Source organism: Urocitellus parryii, chromosome 10 (assembly GCF_045843805.1).
Source record: "Urocitellus parryii isolate mUroPar1 chromosome 10, mUroPar1.hap1, whole genome shotgun sequence".
NCBI lineage: Eukaryota > Metazoa > Chordata > Mammalia > Rodentia > Sciuridae > Urocitellus > Urocitellus parryii.
The window spans coordinates 134,653,682-134,669,762 of record NC_135540.1 but is presented as its reverse complement, the minus strand read 5'-3'; the positions used below and the strand labels follow the sequence as shown (position 1 = coordinate 134,669,762).

At 43.1% G+C, this 16,081-nt stretch overlaps 1 protein-coding gene across 1 annotated transcript in view; it reads left to right on the top strand.

Annotated features, from left to right (window-relative positions):
- The window catches only part of Cc2d2a (coiled-coil and C2 domain containing 2A), a 97,334-nt gene that overhangs the window by 49,138 nt on the left and 32,115 nt on the right, over positions 1–16,081 (top strand). The window contains exons 16-22 of the mRNA XM_026403359.2: positions 197–374; positions 8,234–8,390; positions 10,067–10,214; positions 12,042–12,180; positions 12,653–12,856; positions 14,535–14,627; positions 15,810–15,901. Coding sequence (XP_026259144.2) covers positions 197–374; positions 8,234–8,390; positions 10,067–10,214; positions 12,042–12,180; positions 12,653–12,856; positions 14,535–14,627; positions 15,810–15,901 — 1,011 coding nt within the window. The remainder of the gene's footprint in view (positions 1–196; positions 375–8,233; positions 8,391–10,066; positions 10,215–12,041; positions 12,181–12,652; positions 12,857–14,534; positions 14,628–15,809; positions 15,902–16,081) is intronic.

Genomic DNA, 16,081 nt, shown 5'->3' with positions numbered 1-16,081 from the left:
AATGGCCTCTCTGTAAGTTCCATGTCACAATAGTTTATTCTAGTAAGTTCTGCAAGACAGGTGGCTGTTTTGGTTCAGTGGGGGCTAATGTGATGGATGGAGTTGCCCCAGTTAGGTCCAGTGTCCATTTATCCCTCACTCCAGTGATCCTTGGCAAACTAATACTGACCCCAGCTGCGAATGGTCTCATTTGCAGGGTGGAGGTCTTGCGGAGAGAAGATGTGAGGAGGCGCTGTGTGTACTTGAAGGTGCTCTTCAACAACAAGGAGGTGTCCAGGACAGTCAGTCGGCAGCTTGGTGCAGACTTCCGAGTTCACTTTGGACAGATTTTCAACTTACAGATATTCAACTGGCCAGAGAGCTTAACGCTTCAGGTACACATTTCAGTTATAGCCACTGGCCCAAGAGTGGCGTGGTCATTGAAGGTGTGGGTGGTTCTAAATCATCCATTGGCTATGCAGATATCTTGAAAGATTCTCAAGAGGAACAGGTCAGCTCTTAATTTTAAAGTTTCTTAAAGTCTTGGTGAAAAGAGATCCGTTACCCTGCACAGCTCCTGAAGAGACTGGCAGAGTAATTGGTGGGTGGCTGAAAGAGTGTCGAGGGCAAGTTCATTCACTGAAGAAATACTTCAAAATCCCTGTCTACAGGACCCTAGCATAATGTAACAGAGAAACCAATTATGCCACCATCACAGGGGCATAATAATCTAGTACTAGGTTACAAATTATTAATTTCCCTCAAATTAATAAATCTCCCCACCAGCCTAAATCCCACCATTAGCAACATGTTAGTTTTTGCCTGATGTAGTTTCCCAGAGCTGGCATAACTAAGTACCCCAAACTTGATGGCCTAACACAAAAGAAATGTATTTGTTCACAGTTCTGGAGGCCCAAAGTCTCAAGTCAAGGTACCAGTAGGGCCACACCCCCTTCAAAGGCTCTGGAGGAGAACCCTTTCTTGTCTCTTTGGTTTCTGGCAGCCCTTGGAGATCTGATTCATGAAGCATTGCTCCTGTCTGTGCCTTCATCTCCACATGGCCTTCTTTGGGTCTGGTGCATTCCTTTTATCTCTTATAAGGACACTCTCATTGGATTTAGGGCTGCCCTAGTCTCATCATGATCCTTAAATAACTACACCTACATAGTCCCCATTTCTAAATTAGGTCATATCCTGAGGATCTGGACGGATGTCAATTTAGAAGATAAATGGTGCCCCAAAGCTGCATGTTCTTTTGTGAGTTCTCTCTTGTGATGTTGATGGATTTCTTTCATGATTCTAACAGGAATGTTAACTGGGGCTACAGATGAGCAGCATATGTACCCTGCTTCCTATCGACTTCCCAAGCAGATTTCACGAGTCCTCAGCCATTACACAGGCAGAAATTTCTCAGTCCCACCCCCTACCCTGGCCAGAAATGACAATCAGTTAAGGCCTTTTCCACCCTGAGCCTGGATCTAACTTTAGAATCCCCTCAACAAGTACTTCTGGCAACCACTGCCTATTGATTGTGATTGATCTTAAGTTGGCCAGTAACATTAGAGATGTATAATGATTATAATTTATATGCCTCTGTACCATGTAGAAAATAGCTGCTGCCCATTACCCCTAAGTACCACCCTGATCACCTGTACCCTGCTTCCAAGACCCCCAGACCTTCCCACAATTGATCACTAAAGGGGGTGCTCAACCAAGGCTACTGCCCCTGGGACCCTTTTCCCAAGCTGTGCAGACAGCTCTTCTGTCTGTCTAGAGCTTTGCCCTGTGTGTTGAGCACCAACCTCAGTAGTTAACAACCTCCCAAAACTGGGAGAAGCTTGAGACAGCCAAGATAGAGGTTCTTGTGACAGTGGAAAGGAAGCACAGAGGAAGGGAGCCAGGAAGAGGGATGGGGAGCCCTTTAAGGACCAGCACTGGGCAACCAAGGCTGATCGATCACCTTGGCCTGGAATTCTCCCAGAGCCTGGCAGTTTTGTTCTACACCTTTGCATCTAGGACCTGGGGTAGGGGCAGCAGAGAGGATCCTCATTTACAAAAGCCCTGATCACCAAGACTCAAGCCAGATAGATTCCTTGATTTTATTATTATCAATGCAGTTATTGGTAACCACACTGATACCTGCACAACTGAAAGAATGTTCTTGAAATTTTAGAATCTAGCATAGGTCAGTCACTCATATCATCCTAAATGCCAGCTAATTTTTTAAAAAAATCTTTGCATTCTGGAACTTGAAAATAATAGAACTTATATTAATAGAACTCACTAATTTAAATTTTATAGACATGAGAGAAGAAACAGGTACATTTTTTCAAAGTAAAGGTATTGGTATTAGCAGTGGGATTGACTTTGGAGGTTTGGTGAAAATCTGAGATTTCCTTAACCCTAAAAATTCCCTTTCTGCATACCATCTGTAGGAAAACTATCTCTATATAAATTTCTACTAAATTTTACTTCCTAAGATTTACAACTCTGAACAAAGGCAGGACATAAAATGAGGTGATTTTGTCTTCAGGTGGGAGTTGGGGACCCCCACAGTCTGCACTGGGAAGGCGAGCCAGGTGGCCACCAGCTGAGTGACCACTGGATTGCTAGTGGAGAACCGAGAGCCATGTGAGAAAGGCATACACAGGGGCCTGGCTTCAGAAGCATCAGTCCAGTGGGGAAAAAAGAGAGAAGAACAGAGTAACAGCACTGGCTGGTATGCAGATGGGAAGGGCCACTGGCGGGAACAATGTTAACTGTGATGTTTGATTTCATGCACATTCTAACCACAAGCCCAGTGTTTGCTAGCCAGACTTGAGATAAGAATGCCAAGGCATGAAGCACATGAATTCAAAGACTGGCAGAGAAGCCAGGAGCAGGTGGCAAGGACCCAGCCACAGAGATGGGAGGAAGAGGTCAATTAAAGCAGCCTTCAGTGGTGGGACCCAGGGCGTGGTGACAGTTTGGCTTGAGGGAATAAAAGGAATAGCAGTCAACACTGGCCCCCAAAGAAGGCTGAGACTGGACTTTCAGGACAGGGGAGTTTGAGCCAGGCCAGTATCATTCCAGAAAGGTCTTGAAACTCTCAGTTTCTGAGGTCCTTCCAAAACAAATGCTTTACCTTTTGCAAAGGAAATTTCTCTTAGAAGTGTAAAAGTTTTGGGATGATTGCCTCCGTTTCTTTGTTTATCATTTATGTTCTCAGTTTCAGCTTAAAAAATACTAGCAACTGTTGTGTAATACTGCTAGGCAGGTTGCACATTTTTTAAGCATTGTTGTTTTCCCACAGGAATCAATCCTGTTGAGCTTTTACTTTCCAGCGTGTAGTCTGAGATGGGGAGTTGAGGATAATAAACTCCTCCCAGGGCCTGTTCTGATTTCTCTGGAGTGGCACCATCAAGGCCAGGAAAACAGTGATATTTGGACAAGGAAGTCCTTGTTTACCTTGTCTCGCTCACTTTTATGATTTTTTTTTTGTCCTCTGTGAATAAAAGTCCAAAAGAGATTGTTTTTCATACTCATCTTACTTTATGCTTTCGATTGATGACAGCAAATCAGACTGTTGCAGGTCATCCTCAGGAGCTAAGGGAAGTAGGTACAGAGGTCCCACAGTCTGCAGAGTGGAGTCAGGTGGCCAGGAGCAGGTGGGAAGGGCAGGTGGCTGCCTAGGAGGACAGGTTACCTGGGGAAGAATAAAGACAGCTGTGGTCATCTAATGTGAAAGGCAGGAGTGTACACAGACCAGGGGCAGCTGGGTAAAGTGTCGAGGCAATAACATTTATGACAATACTGCAGGGCCTGGTCACTTAAACAGGCCATTTCATGCTGCACTGGAGAAAATCACTGGTACTATCATTCTGAGTTTCAGAGATCTTGAGTCAAGTGGCAGAGTTGAATTAAATCCAGGCTAATTAGGCTCTAAACTTTATCCTCATTTCACCTAATTAGGAATAACAGTAAAGGAGAGCAAAGTCCAATCAATTCTTCTGGACTCAGAATTGATTACTGTGAAGGAGTCTTAGAAGGCCATCTCAGGCACCCCATGTATCAGACTGTTAGTATTTAGTGATCTCTAGCCTAAGGTGACAGTCACAGAACAATGACAACAGTCCAGGCACCATTTTAAACCCTTTCACCTAAACTCATTGAACCATCACGGCAATCTCATGGTAGCTGTATTGCTGCTCCCTTCCTATGAATGGAGAAGTTAACTGAGAGAGAAGTTAAGTAACTGACCTGAGATCACACAGCCAGACAGGAGAACAGGCCTGGCCTGGCCCCTACCTACCTGACCAGTCTACACCTGTGGCTGGGACACGCAATCCAGCAAGTGTTTGCTGAGCAGAGCATCCTGCAGGTCGCTGTGGGAAACAGGAGGAGGAACTAGACATAATCCCAGATGTAGGTGGCAGTGAGGAAATGACATGAGGTTGGTGGCTGGGATTCTGTGGTCTGGGAGGAGAGAAACTGAAGACGCCCAGAGGAGGCCTCCCTCCCAAGGCTCTGCCGAGGAGGGAAATGGAAGAGGAATCGTGGCCGACTTCAGGGTGTGGCTGATTTGAGCTTGTTTACCAGCTGTGAGGAGAGCCAACGGCGCAGAACAGATTGATGTCTTTGGAAATAAGAAGGAAAGTTGAGCGGAGGCAGGGACCCAGGGCCCACAGAGTGGTGGAAGGGGTGGGATTTAGGAAGGTCCCTTGAGGAAGGAGCATTGACACAGAATGGAGGACAGGGCTGTGAAGGGGAACATGAGATTTCCTCAACCCTCCAGTGGAGGAAAGGTCTGAGGGCACAAAGGAAGGGAAGGTTGGTTTGACACTGAGCTGAAGCAGGGCCATATGCCAGGAGATGACTAACCTCAGTGAACAACATCCAGGACAGATCACAGAGCAGCCATTCATACCCGATCCAACATGACCAAGTGCAAGAGATGAAACTGTCTTTTTAATCAGGGAAATATGACTAAAACCATACAATGCAACTTTATTTCTGGATGGAATTTTTGTTATTTTCTTTTGCTTTGCGGTACTAGGAATCAAACCCAAGGCCTCATACATGCTAGGCAAGTGCTCTACCAGCGAGCACATTTCCAGTCCTGGAATGCATTTTTAAATCTATCTTAGCTTGATTTCCAAGGTTCCTCTTAGCTGTATACTTCTGAATCTTACTAGCAGGTAAATTTGTTCCAGATTCTTCCATTAAAGCAAACAATATTCCAAAGCAAGAAAAGTAATAATAATTTCATAAATGGCCTCAGTTTTGCTTTCCTAACAGAAGTTTTGAACAGTTAAATGTGAATCAAATTAGATTTCCTATCTTGTTACTGAGTTAATGTTCCATCTCCAAGCACACCCATCATTTGCTCAGAGTGGTGCTTCTCAAATGGTTAATTTTGTCCATTAAGGGACATTTGACAGTGTCTAGAGACGTTTTTGATTAACCTAACTGGTGGTTAGAGGCACTAACCAGAGCTTCTGCTACCTTCAAAGAGTAGAGTAAAAAGTTTTCGAAAACCTTGAATGTCTTTCAGCTTTGTCAGATGGCATCCCGCTTTTCTTATTGGAAAGTAGATAATGACCTTATGAGTAGGAGTCCCAGTGGACACACCTTCCATTCCCCTGGAGAATAGACCCACCTCCAGGAGTCCCACTCAGTTCCTCTCTGACACTGGATGGGAATATGGCTCTCAAGACTGGAAACAGGGGCTCTTGAAGTGACGTCCACCAGAAATGCCCTCAATGTGGCCAGTGTTTACTAAGCATGATGACCAGCACAGGCCACACCCAGGAGGAATAAATACCAAACAAGCCCAGAAGCATTTACCAAAAAATATCTAGTGAATGCTTCAAGTCTGGCAGGGGTACGTGTGCAGACTCCCCAGAGTCATATAATAAACAAATACTTGGTGATTCTGTTACAGCAGCAGTAACGAACTAGAACTGTCAGGTCTGTTATCTTATTAATCTTCATGGTAAACCAAACACACCTAAAACTCCTAGTGGGCTTTATATAAAAGGATGTCCCAATAAGTTAAAATTTTGGCTAGTTAAAAAAACTAAGCATTTTTTTTTAATGAAAGAAAACACACACCATTTTCTCATGCTGAAACTTCGTGCAATGAGTGCATAGTTAACAGGTCAAACCTGAGTCTCCTGTGCAGTTTAAGTAAGAGCTGACCACATGTTTGTGAAGATGTGTGAAAGTCAGAACTGCAGGCTCCTGAGAGGCTTTGGGACAGGCAATAGTGACACTCCTTTCCCTCTCAGCATTCTGAATCCATGGAGATGGGGAGAAAAAGTGCACTCATAAATTAATAGAGGCTTAAGGGACACGTCAGTGATTTGCAATGTATGGAACACGTTTTGGTCCAGATTCAAACACAATATATAGGTTTTTCAAGAAATTTTGAACCTTAATAATTGATGTTACTAATGAATTACTGTGATAAGAGTATTGTAATTATGCCTTATTTTATATATTTTTCCCCCTTTTTTTCAATATAGGGAATTGAACCCAGGGCCTCATTCATGCTAGGAAAGTACTCTACCAACTGACTGAGCTGCCTCCCAAGCTCTTGTTAAATTTTATTTTGAGATGGGGTCTTGCTAAGTTGCTCAGGTTGGCCTCAAACTGGTCATTCTTCTGTCTCAGTCTCTCAAGTAGCTGGGATTACAGGCATATGCCACAGTTCCCAGCAATATCCTTATCTTTTAAAGATGCTTACTGAAATATTGATAGATAAAATGATGTTTAGGTTCAAGATATTGAAAGAAAGGAAGTGATTAAGGGTATAAGTCAAATAAGATAGACAAATTAATGACAGTCAAAGCAAGGAATAGGGTCCTGGTGTATCATTATTCTTGTACTATATATGCTTGATATTTCCCATAAAAATTTTAATACAGCTATAAATATTATGTTTTTTACTGATAAACCTGAATCCAGAGAGCATGGCTTTCATGTGCCATTTATAGGCTCTCAGTGGAGCCCCTGGGTTAGGTAGACGTTGCCATCCCACCACAGGAAAGCCATGAACATCACAGGTCTCCTGATGGAGTCAGCCTGTTGGAATAACTCACAGTGATATGAAATCTGACATCTTGAGTTCGGATCCTATGCAGATTTTACACTTTCCTCCACTAGTGCCACCAAGCTCAGTCAGTCACCTTACAAATGTGAGCAGTGGATCCTAGGAGATGAGGCCAGGATGGTAGTCAGGCACAAAGTCACCTCATTCTGAGAAAAGACTTCAGATCTCATGCCCTGTGAGGGAGGGTGGGCAGGGAGGATCCATAGTGACATCCTTGTATATTCAAATGGTGAGTAGAAAATATTGATTAGTTTAGGGGACTTTATTATGTAAGAAAAAAATATAAAGATTAACTAGTAGAAATAAAATTAGTAAAATTAGCATTTTCAGAAAAATAGGGACCAGTCAGGGGACCTCGTGGAGGGAAAGAGTAAAACACAGGACAGAAGCCCGCGGAACTGTGGAATACTTTGTCATCTTGCCACGAAAGCAAGATGAGCCAAGAATACAGGGGAAACTGGAGCAGATGAAGCAGTGGGTCCAACTGAGGCAGAATTGTATGTTCTTCATCTGTGATTGCCTTGGCAATGAGCCCTTCCCCTCGTGACACATCATAATAATGAGCATCAGAGCTGCAGATGATCTGGGTTGGCTTTGTCTTGGAAGAAAGACTGATTTAGGCTACAGAGCTAGCCACCAGGATGACCTCTGAAAGGGTAGAATTTAAGGTATTTACCAAATAGCAGGTTTAAATGTACACTCTCCAGGCTTCTGGGTACAAAGCTTCTCCTACTGACTTGGAGGTTGGTGCAGATAATATAAAACATCTAGCGGTATGTCCCTTCTGTCACACCCATGCCACCTGATGTCATCGGTCTCTAAAGGTCACCTGAATTAGGAAAAAGAAGAAGCCCATTCTCCAAGTCAGCTGTGTGTTAATTAGAATAGAAACAACCACCTTAGCCCGTTGCTCTGATTCACCTCCCTTCCCCAGTAGATTAGCCGGGTAGGAAATCAGGGCATCAGTAACTTGAACTCAAGTGGGTGTCAGCCAGTTTCCATGAGACCATAGTGACACAACTCAGCTTTCTACTCCGAGATATGCCTTCTGGGCTGGGACAGTGACCAGCACAAACACGACAATGTGGACTGAGTATCTGAGAGTGAGCACATTCTAGTAATAGCTGTTTTTATTGACTATTTCTCTTCTCTGGGTTTCAGGTCTATGAAACCATTGGACACAGCAGCACCACCTTGCTAGCGGAAGTGTTTCTGCCTATCCCTGAGACTACTGTTGTCACTGGAAGGGCTCCCATAGAAGAAGTGGAATTTAGCAGTAACCAGCATGTGACACTGGACCACGAGGGAGTTGGAAGCGGTATGGAAATTGAATTGTCATCAATATGGCTTATGGTTTCATTATCAGATTTGAGTATATCCTTTTCACATCGCTCTGACAACCAGATAATATTTAATTGCTACCAGAATTCATATAATGATGTTATATAACATTTTGCCAAGTCACTTTTATAAGCTACTATTGACCATGAAAATGCATGTAACTATATAACTATAAAGTGTTTAGCAGTATGAATTAAGAACCTTTAAAATTCCCTTCCATGCCTTAATTCCATTTATCAGAATCTTTTTTAAGAAAATAATTTGAAATAAAGACAAATCTTTGTACTTAAAAATATACATCACAGTGATATTTGTAAGGCTAAAAACATGGTGATAACTTTAGTAAGTAGATTATTCCTTACCATTCTGTCTTCAATTTTGATAAGATATATGATAGATCTTCTCACTGTCCTCCATGTTTCTTAATTTTTCTTTATACTTTGATATTTAATGTTTTCTTTCACTGCTACATTATATGTAATTTCTTCCAAGTCATGAATTCACTCTTTAGCTGTGTCTAATCATTGGAGTTCATCATTGTTTTCTCCTTCCACTTTTCCTTCCACTTCTCCAATTTTAGAAACTCTATCTAGTTCTTTTCCAATAAGCCTGGCCAGTTCTGATTGCTTTTTGTTCTTTTCTTAGACTCCCAATCATTTCTCTTTTATTCATTCATTCATTTTATTGAAACATATTAAAAATTTTAAAAGATTCTGTATCTGATAATTGCAAAACCTATCCGTATATTGTTCTGATTCGGCTGCCCCTTATTCATGGTGGCTTGTTTCCTCATGTTCCTGGTAATTTTTATTTTTAGCTCATATCGGGAGCTTTAGCTGCAAGAATTCTTTAAGACCCAAATCTAGTCACCAGTATAAAATCTGAAGACCTGGGCTTAGTTGTAGCTCTGACATGGGCAAACCATGTTACCCCAGCAGTCATAGAACCTCTCTGGGTATTATCTTCCTCACACATTAAATAAAAAAACACCTCCTTTAATGTTTCATCAGTATGCTTTGAAAATAAAGATGAAAATCCTTCCAATATGAAGGACAGATTTGGAAAACATCAAGATGCTATTGTGACATAAAAGTGCTATTGTTTTGCATGAATAATAGTTATTGGAAGTCCAGACTCTGAAGTAACTGTATTTAGCGCCTGAATATCTTTTCTTGGTTTAGTTGACTAAACATGCTGCCCTTAATTTCCAGTTGGTGGAGGTCAGATGAGTGGGGCCCTGCTGTGGCCACAACAGCTGAGCAGTGACCAACATCTACTGTGTGCTTGCTGCTTGCCAGGCCCTGTCTCAGCTTTGCACTTGGGGTCTCACTTCAGGGTACCTGCACTTGCTCCTTCTGCTAGGAATATTCCTTCCAAAAGTATCTACATGTCTCACTTCCACTTTCTTCAGTCATTTATTCAAAAATCACTTTCACCATGGTAACATCCACACTCTGCTGTCAGAGACAGAGCCTAGAGGCTGGTTCTGTGTCACCCAAAGCAGTCCCATGGCCCTGGCGGGGATCATGTGTTCCCGCCCACCACCTTCCCTACTCCAAGTTCCATTGGCCGACCATCTGCATTCTTGCTAGGACTGGGCTCATTTCTCCTTCTAAATATAAATTAATCTTATTTAATCTGATGTGTCCCCAGGAGTGCCCTTCTCCTTTGAAGCCGATGGCAGCAATCAACTGACTCTAATGACCTCGGGGAAGGTGTCGCACAGCGTGGCATGGGCCGTGGGAGAAAATGGCATCCCGCTAATTCCTCCATTGTCACAGCAGAACATCGGATTTCGGAGGTAACATGTGGGTTGAACAAAATGATGGCCAGTGTCAGTGTTAGCGTTACAGATTTGCAGGGAGGGAAAGCTTACAATGTCTTATACTTTCCTTTTATTGTCAGGTGCCAGTGTTTACAGAGTATTTCAAAACTTGTTCTTAACATAAAAATTAAAATAGCAAGAGCCTAACAAATATTAGGGATTTATCAGTGTCAGATAAAAGCATTTCATTTCATCTTCACAGTAACTCTGAGAGACTGTTTTCCCCATGTTACAACTGGGAGAGGCACCCAGCATATGGTTGTGTATATTTAGCCCTCAGTAAAGGTTTGTTGCTAACAAATCTACTGGTTGTACAAAAGTCCCTAATCTCCAGCCCCTTTCTGTATTGCTACATCCTCATTCAGAAGAGGAGAAAGGGCTTCTGGGCTGGCCAGTCCACTCCCAGGCAGCTGTTTTAGTCAGCTGTTTTGCCACTGTGACTAACAGACCCACCAGGGGCTGGGGATATAGCTCAGTTGGTAGAGTGCTTGCCTCACATGCACAAGGCCCTGGGTTCGAGCCCCAGCACCACAAAGGAAAAAAAGAAAGAAAAAGACCCCACCAGCACATCTGTAGAGGAGGAAAGGTTTATTGGAGGGCTCAGAGTCTCAGAGGTCTTAGTCCATCGACAGCAGGCTCTGTTCTTCGGGGTTCAAGGTGAGGCAGAACATTACATCGTGACAGAAGACAATAGCAGAGGGAAGTAGCTCACGTGGTGATCAGAAGCAGAGAGAGACTCCATTCTCCAGATACAAAAATACACCCCACAGTCTTGCCTCCAGTGAACTACCTCCTCCAGCCACACCCTACCTGCCTCCAGTTGCCACTCAATTAATCCCTATCAGGTGACCAATGGGTTAAGACTATAATCCAATCATTTCTCCTCCAAACCTTCTTGCATTGTCTCACATGTGAGTTTTTGTGGGACACCACATCAAAACCATAACAGCAGCCCTTGAGTGGTGATGCTGGTCCAGGTGCCTAGGTCACAGGAGCCCCATCTTCTCCATCAGAGGCTCCCTCTGTCCTTCCCAATACATGTGTCTGGATCAGCCCCTCAGTTGCCTCATCTCTAAAATGAAGGGATTTCTTCTCATCATCAAGAACACACTTTCCAAGTCTGAGACTAGCTGTTTTCAATGTGTGGAAAACCAGAACAGGGCTTGTTTGGTCCCCTTGGCACCTTCCACGTCCCCATTCCACACTCCGCATTGCACTGTCTCCATGTGATGAAAACCACAGGGAGATGGGCTTGCTCCAAGTCAGGTGCTGCTTCCTGCCCAGCAGGCCAGTGCCCCAGAGCATAGGCATTTTGCATTCATTTCACTTGAGCTTAATGCTAGGGAAACCTCTTGGGGGTAAAACAGGACAGAGTAACTAAGTAATGGGAAGCACAGAACTGTTGACAAAGCCCCAAGGCCACTGTGCTTCCTTTGAATCCTTGAGTCCAAAGCTGGTGCCTTTTTCTTTTGTTTGTTTGCATCTGAGTGCCCTCATGGCCTGGGATGTGAGGCATTCAGGGCTTCTGGACCACATGCAGAGGCTCCTCTTCCCTGGCCAGGACCCAACTGTGCACAGGGCAGAGTTGTGGGACTGAGTCACATTGGCATTCCCTCCATTCATATTTCCTTATTGCCCTATGACATTTAGTAGCAATCATCAGGACGCCTTACGTGAAGATTTTTCTCTCATGGTGGATAAGCAGTTCTCTGGGATCCAGTGGTCCTGATGCAACCTGCTCAGTGATAAAGTCAAACCCACAGAATCAACTGGTTTTCCTTGTTTATTTGTTTATTTTTCCAGTGCTTTGAAGAGAGCAGATGCCATCTCATCTATTGGCACATCAGGACTGACAGACATGAAGAAGTTGGCCAAGTGGGCAGCAGAGTCCAAGCTTGACCCGAATGACCCCAACAATGCCCCTTTAATGCAGCTGATCTCGGTAATGTGGCCAGAGGCACACAGGCCATTTCTAAGCCCAGAGTGGCAATAAAAGAGGAAATCGCAGAGCCCTTTGTGCCCATGTTCTTCTACACCATGCTCCCCCACTCAGCACTGTCTAAGGGCCCGAGAGCTGGCTGAGGGTGAGGTTTAAATTCCTGCCCTGCTGCTTCCCTAGCTGTGAGACACCATGGCCACCCTCATAATGCAGTAGTGCGGAAAAGCGTGGCTGCTCAGAAACACTTGGCCCGCCACACAGCCACCTGCAATGATACCAGCTGCTTCTTGTTACTCCTTCCTGTAGCTCTGCCCAGACCCTGAAGAAAGATTTTATTTTCTCTTTTTTAAAGGATTTTGTCTTTCGAATCTGCCCATCTGAAACTGTTAAATGTCTCCCAAAATTCAGTGCTAGGTTTCTTCAGGCGAAATCCACCTGTCACATGGCCTAGTTGTGCATTTTCTGGTTTCCATAGGTGGCTACCAGTGGTGAATCCTATGTCCCTGATTTCTTTCGACTGGAACAGCTACAACAGGAATTTAACTTTGTCTCAGATGAGGAATTAAATCGATCCAAACGTTTCAGGCTTCTTTGTCTTAGAAGCCAAGAGGTGCCAGAATTCCGAAATTATAAGCAAATTCCAGTATATGACCGAGAAATTATGGAAAAAATATTCCAGGTAAAAAGTTTCCTAAGAAGGGTTGGTAAAATAATAAAATATCTGGTATGCCTCTTAGTGTAATGTTATAAATGAACTTTCTTCTCCTTATTAAATTCTCAAGAGCAATATGATTTTTTCTTATATAATACTTTTATATGTAACCTGTTGATTAATTTTCTTGAATTTGATATTTAAATAATTTATTTGCCTCATTGTAGTGATATGTAAAATAACCAGTAACCAGGAATCTGAGTCATGGGGTTGAACTGTCTAGGTTTAGAACTGTAAAGCTGAAAGATGAACTAGGGGTCAATGTGGTTATCCCTGCCTTGGCCAGGAATTCAGTTCTGTTTTAATGCAAGAGGTATCTGCCAAGCACTCTGTCCCAGGCACAGTGGTAAAATGCCCCAGGGAAGCCTGAATGGGTAGGATTTGGGCAGACTGGGTTGGGTGGGGCAGGAAGGAACAGAGGAGATGGACCAAATCTGAACCCTGGTCAAGGGCAAGAGTAGGAACAGAGGCTTAGGGGATGCAGATGGCAAAGGCAGGGGCTGGGATGGAGGAGCTTTAGAGAAATTTTAGGACACAGGCTGTATAGAAGGAGCAGGCTAGTGGTAAAAAGATGAGTTTGTATTTGCCGAGATGGGTAGAAAAAAAAAACTAAAAATTAATACCACTGTGATTTTTTCTGCAGAAATTATTCCTAGAGGATGCATCTGGTTACTTGGTTCTTAGTTATTTGGTTCCTTAGTTTGGATTTGTGATCCTAAGGGATAGAAACCCAATTTTGAACCACCTCAGGCATCAACCGGGGAGTCTGCTGAACAATGAAACCCCAAAGCAGGGTTAGCCATCCGAAGACACAGGAGCCGCAGGAATCCATCTGTGCCCCAGAGCCCCAGATGTGGGGCCTAACTGCTGCCAGGATGCTTCTGCAGTCTGTCTGGGGTTCTGGTGCAATGGCTTCCTGCCCCCAATAAGCAGATAGCTTTCCTCTGCTTAGCCACATGATCACATCCTGATGGCTTCAGCCCGCAGAAAGGAGACATGTCCTCCTGTCCCAAGTTCAGAAGTGTTGGGGAATAGCTCTGTGTTGGGATCCGGATTGGAAGCCACCAATGGGCCTTCAACTGTCACCAACACTGGGCATGAGGAGAACGTGGCAGTTCCCAGGACACATACATAATTGACAGAAAAGGGGAAAAGCCCTACCTGATGTCACCAAAGCAAACCCCTGCCCTCCTCAGAATGGTTGACCCATCAGGGCAGCCAGATGTCACAGGATGGGACAATATTTTCACTGGGGTTTCTCTTTATTTTTGGAATTGCTTTACTTAAAATGGATAAAGCAAAACTTAAGCATGAGTTTGGTTAACTTGCTTCATGAGTTTAGCGTCTTGAATTCTGACTACTTTCTCTGTTCTGTGGTCTCTAAACCTCCCTGCATGAGCACTTGAACTTTTAAACACTGCCTTGAAGTCTCCTCTTTTGGTAAGGCAGCTTAACTAACTGACCTGGAATCCTGGACTCTGCACCAAAGATCAGTTCTGAACCAAAACTTAGGAGGAAGATGAAAGAAACATTTGGATTCATAATTTATGACTTGAACTGCATGAGATAAATAATTTCCTAATTCCAAGGAAAGCATCAAAGAGTACTTTAAAATCTTAAAATCATCATGTCCTTTTAATTTTAGGAATATGAGAAGCGGTTACGAGACAGAAATGTCATTGAAACCAAGGACCACATAGACACCCATAGGGCCATTGTAGCCAAGTACCTCCAGCAGGTAAGAAAAATCACTTAAAACAGGTTTCACAGGGGGAGAGAGCCGGTATTCTGGAATGGGAGGTTCTCTGTTCTTATAAATGACTATGCCATCTTGTACAAGCCACATAAATAAAAGTATGTGCCCGACAATTATCTTCACTTTGAAACCAGTATGATATGTCATGGTTTAATATCAGTGATTATCTTAAGTGGAGATGATAACAAGAGACTCAATTTCTCAGTCATGTGTTTTCAAATATTTGAATGTTTACATTTATGTTATATTGCATTACAATGATTATCATTATGATCAGAAAAAAATAAACAAGTTTAAAAATCACATGCTAAGGGCTGGGGTTGTGGCTCAGTGGTAGAGTGCTCGCCTAGCAAGTATGTGGCACTGGATTTGATTCTCACACCACATAAAAATAAATAAATAAAATAAAGATGTGTCTCCATCTACAACTAAAAAAAAATATTTAAAAAAAAATCACATGCTAAGTGCCTAGTTCACCAGAAAACAAAAATTAAAGTTGAAATATCATTTAATCTTTTTCCTTTCTTTTTTCTTTCTTTTCTTTCCTTCCTTCAATAAATACATTTCCCCCATCTAATTTATCTACTCTATAGCTCATGCACAAAAAAAGAAAAAAATTATGGCATTTAGAGGTCCTTTATCTTATTAAAGTTTGTGTGCATTTATTTTCATTTATTTAACTTTTTTACAGTGCTAGGGATCAAACCCAGGGCCTCTTACATGCTGGGTCAGCGCAAGCCCTCCACCACTGAGCTGCCCTCCTGGCTCCTGAGGTCTCTATTTAAATTAGAACATGCATCATTTTGAGTAAGGAAAGGACTTCAGAATCAACTCTGAACTGTGTGTGCTGCAGACTATTCCTGTTTTTATTTTTTGTGATAGTAGAATTTTGGTGGAAGATTGTGTTACCTATATTTTGTATCCAGAGCTTTTCCAGCTCCTGAAAATGTCACAACAGTGAACAACACAGAAAACCTCTGCCTTTAAGGAGACAGTCTAGGGGAAACTAGAGAGCTGCCAGCAAGCGCCAGCTGCACAGCAGAGAGAGTCACAGCTGGGGTGGGGAGGGATGAGGTGACCTAAGGCAAAGACTGGGAGGAGTGCTGGAGTGAACAATGACATTTAAATTAGAACATTTTAAATAAAGCTGAATTCTTTCCCTAGGTTAGAGACTCGGTGATAAATCGTTTCCTAGTTGCGAAACACCATTTTCTTCTTACTGATTTGGTAGTCGAAGAAGAAGTTCCCAATATCAGGTAAAAATCATCGAAGCCATTATTCTTACTTCCTATAAAATCTTTGTTTTTATTCTATTAGATAAAAAGGTGTCATAGCACATCTTTTGATCATTATGTGGTAGGCTTGGCCCAGCCCTGTGCTGGAAACCTGGTTATGTCCGAGGGATCCCTGCTAGGACAATCACCCTAGGCTCTCCC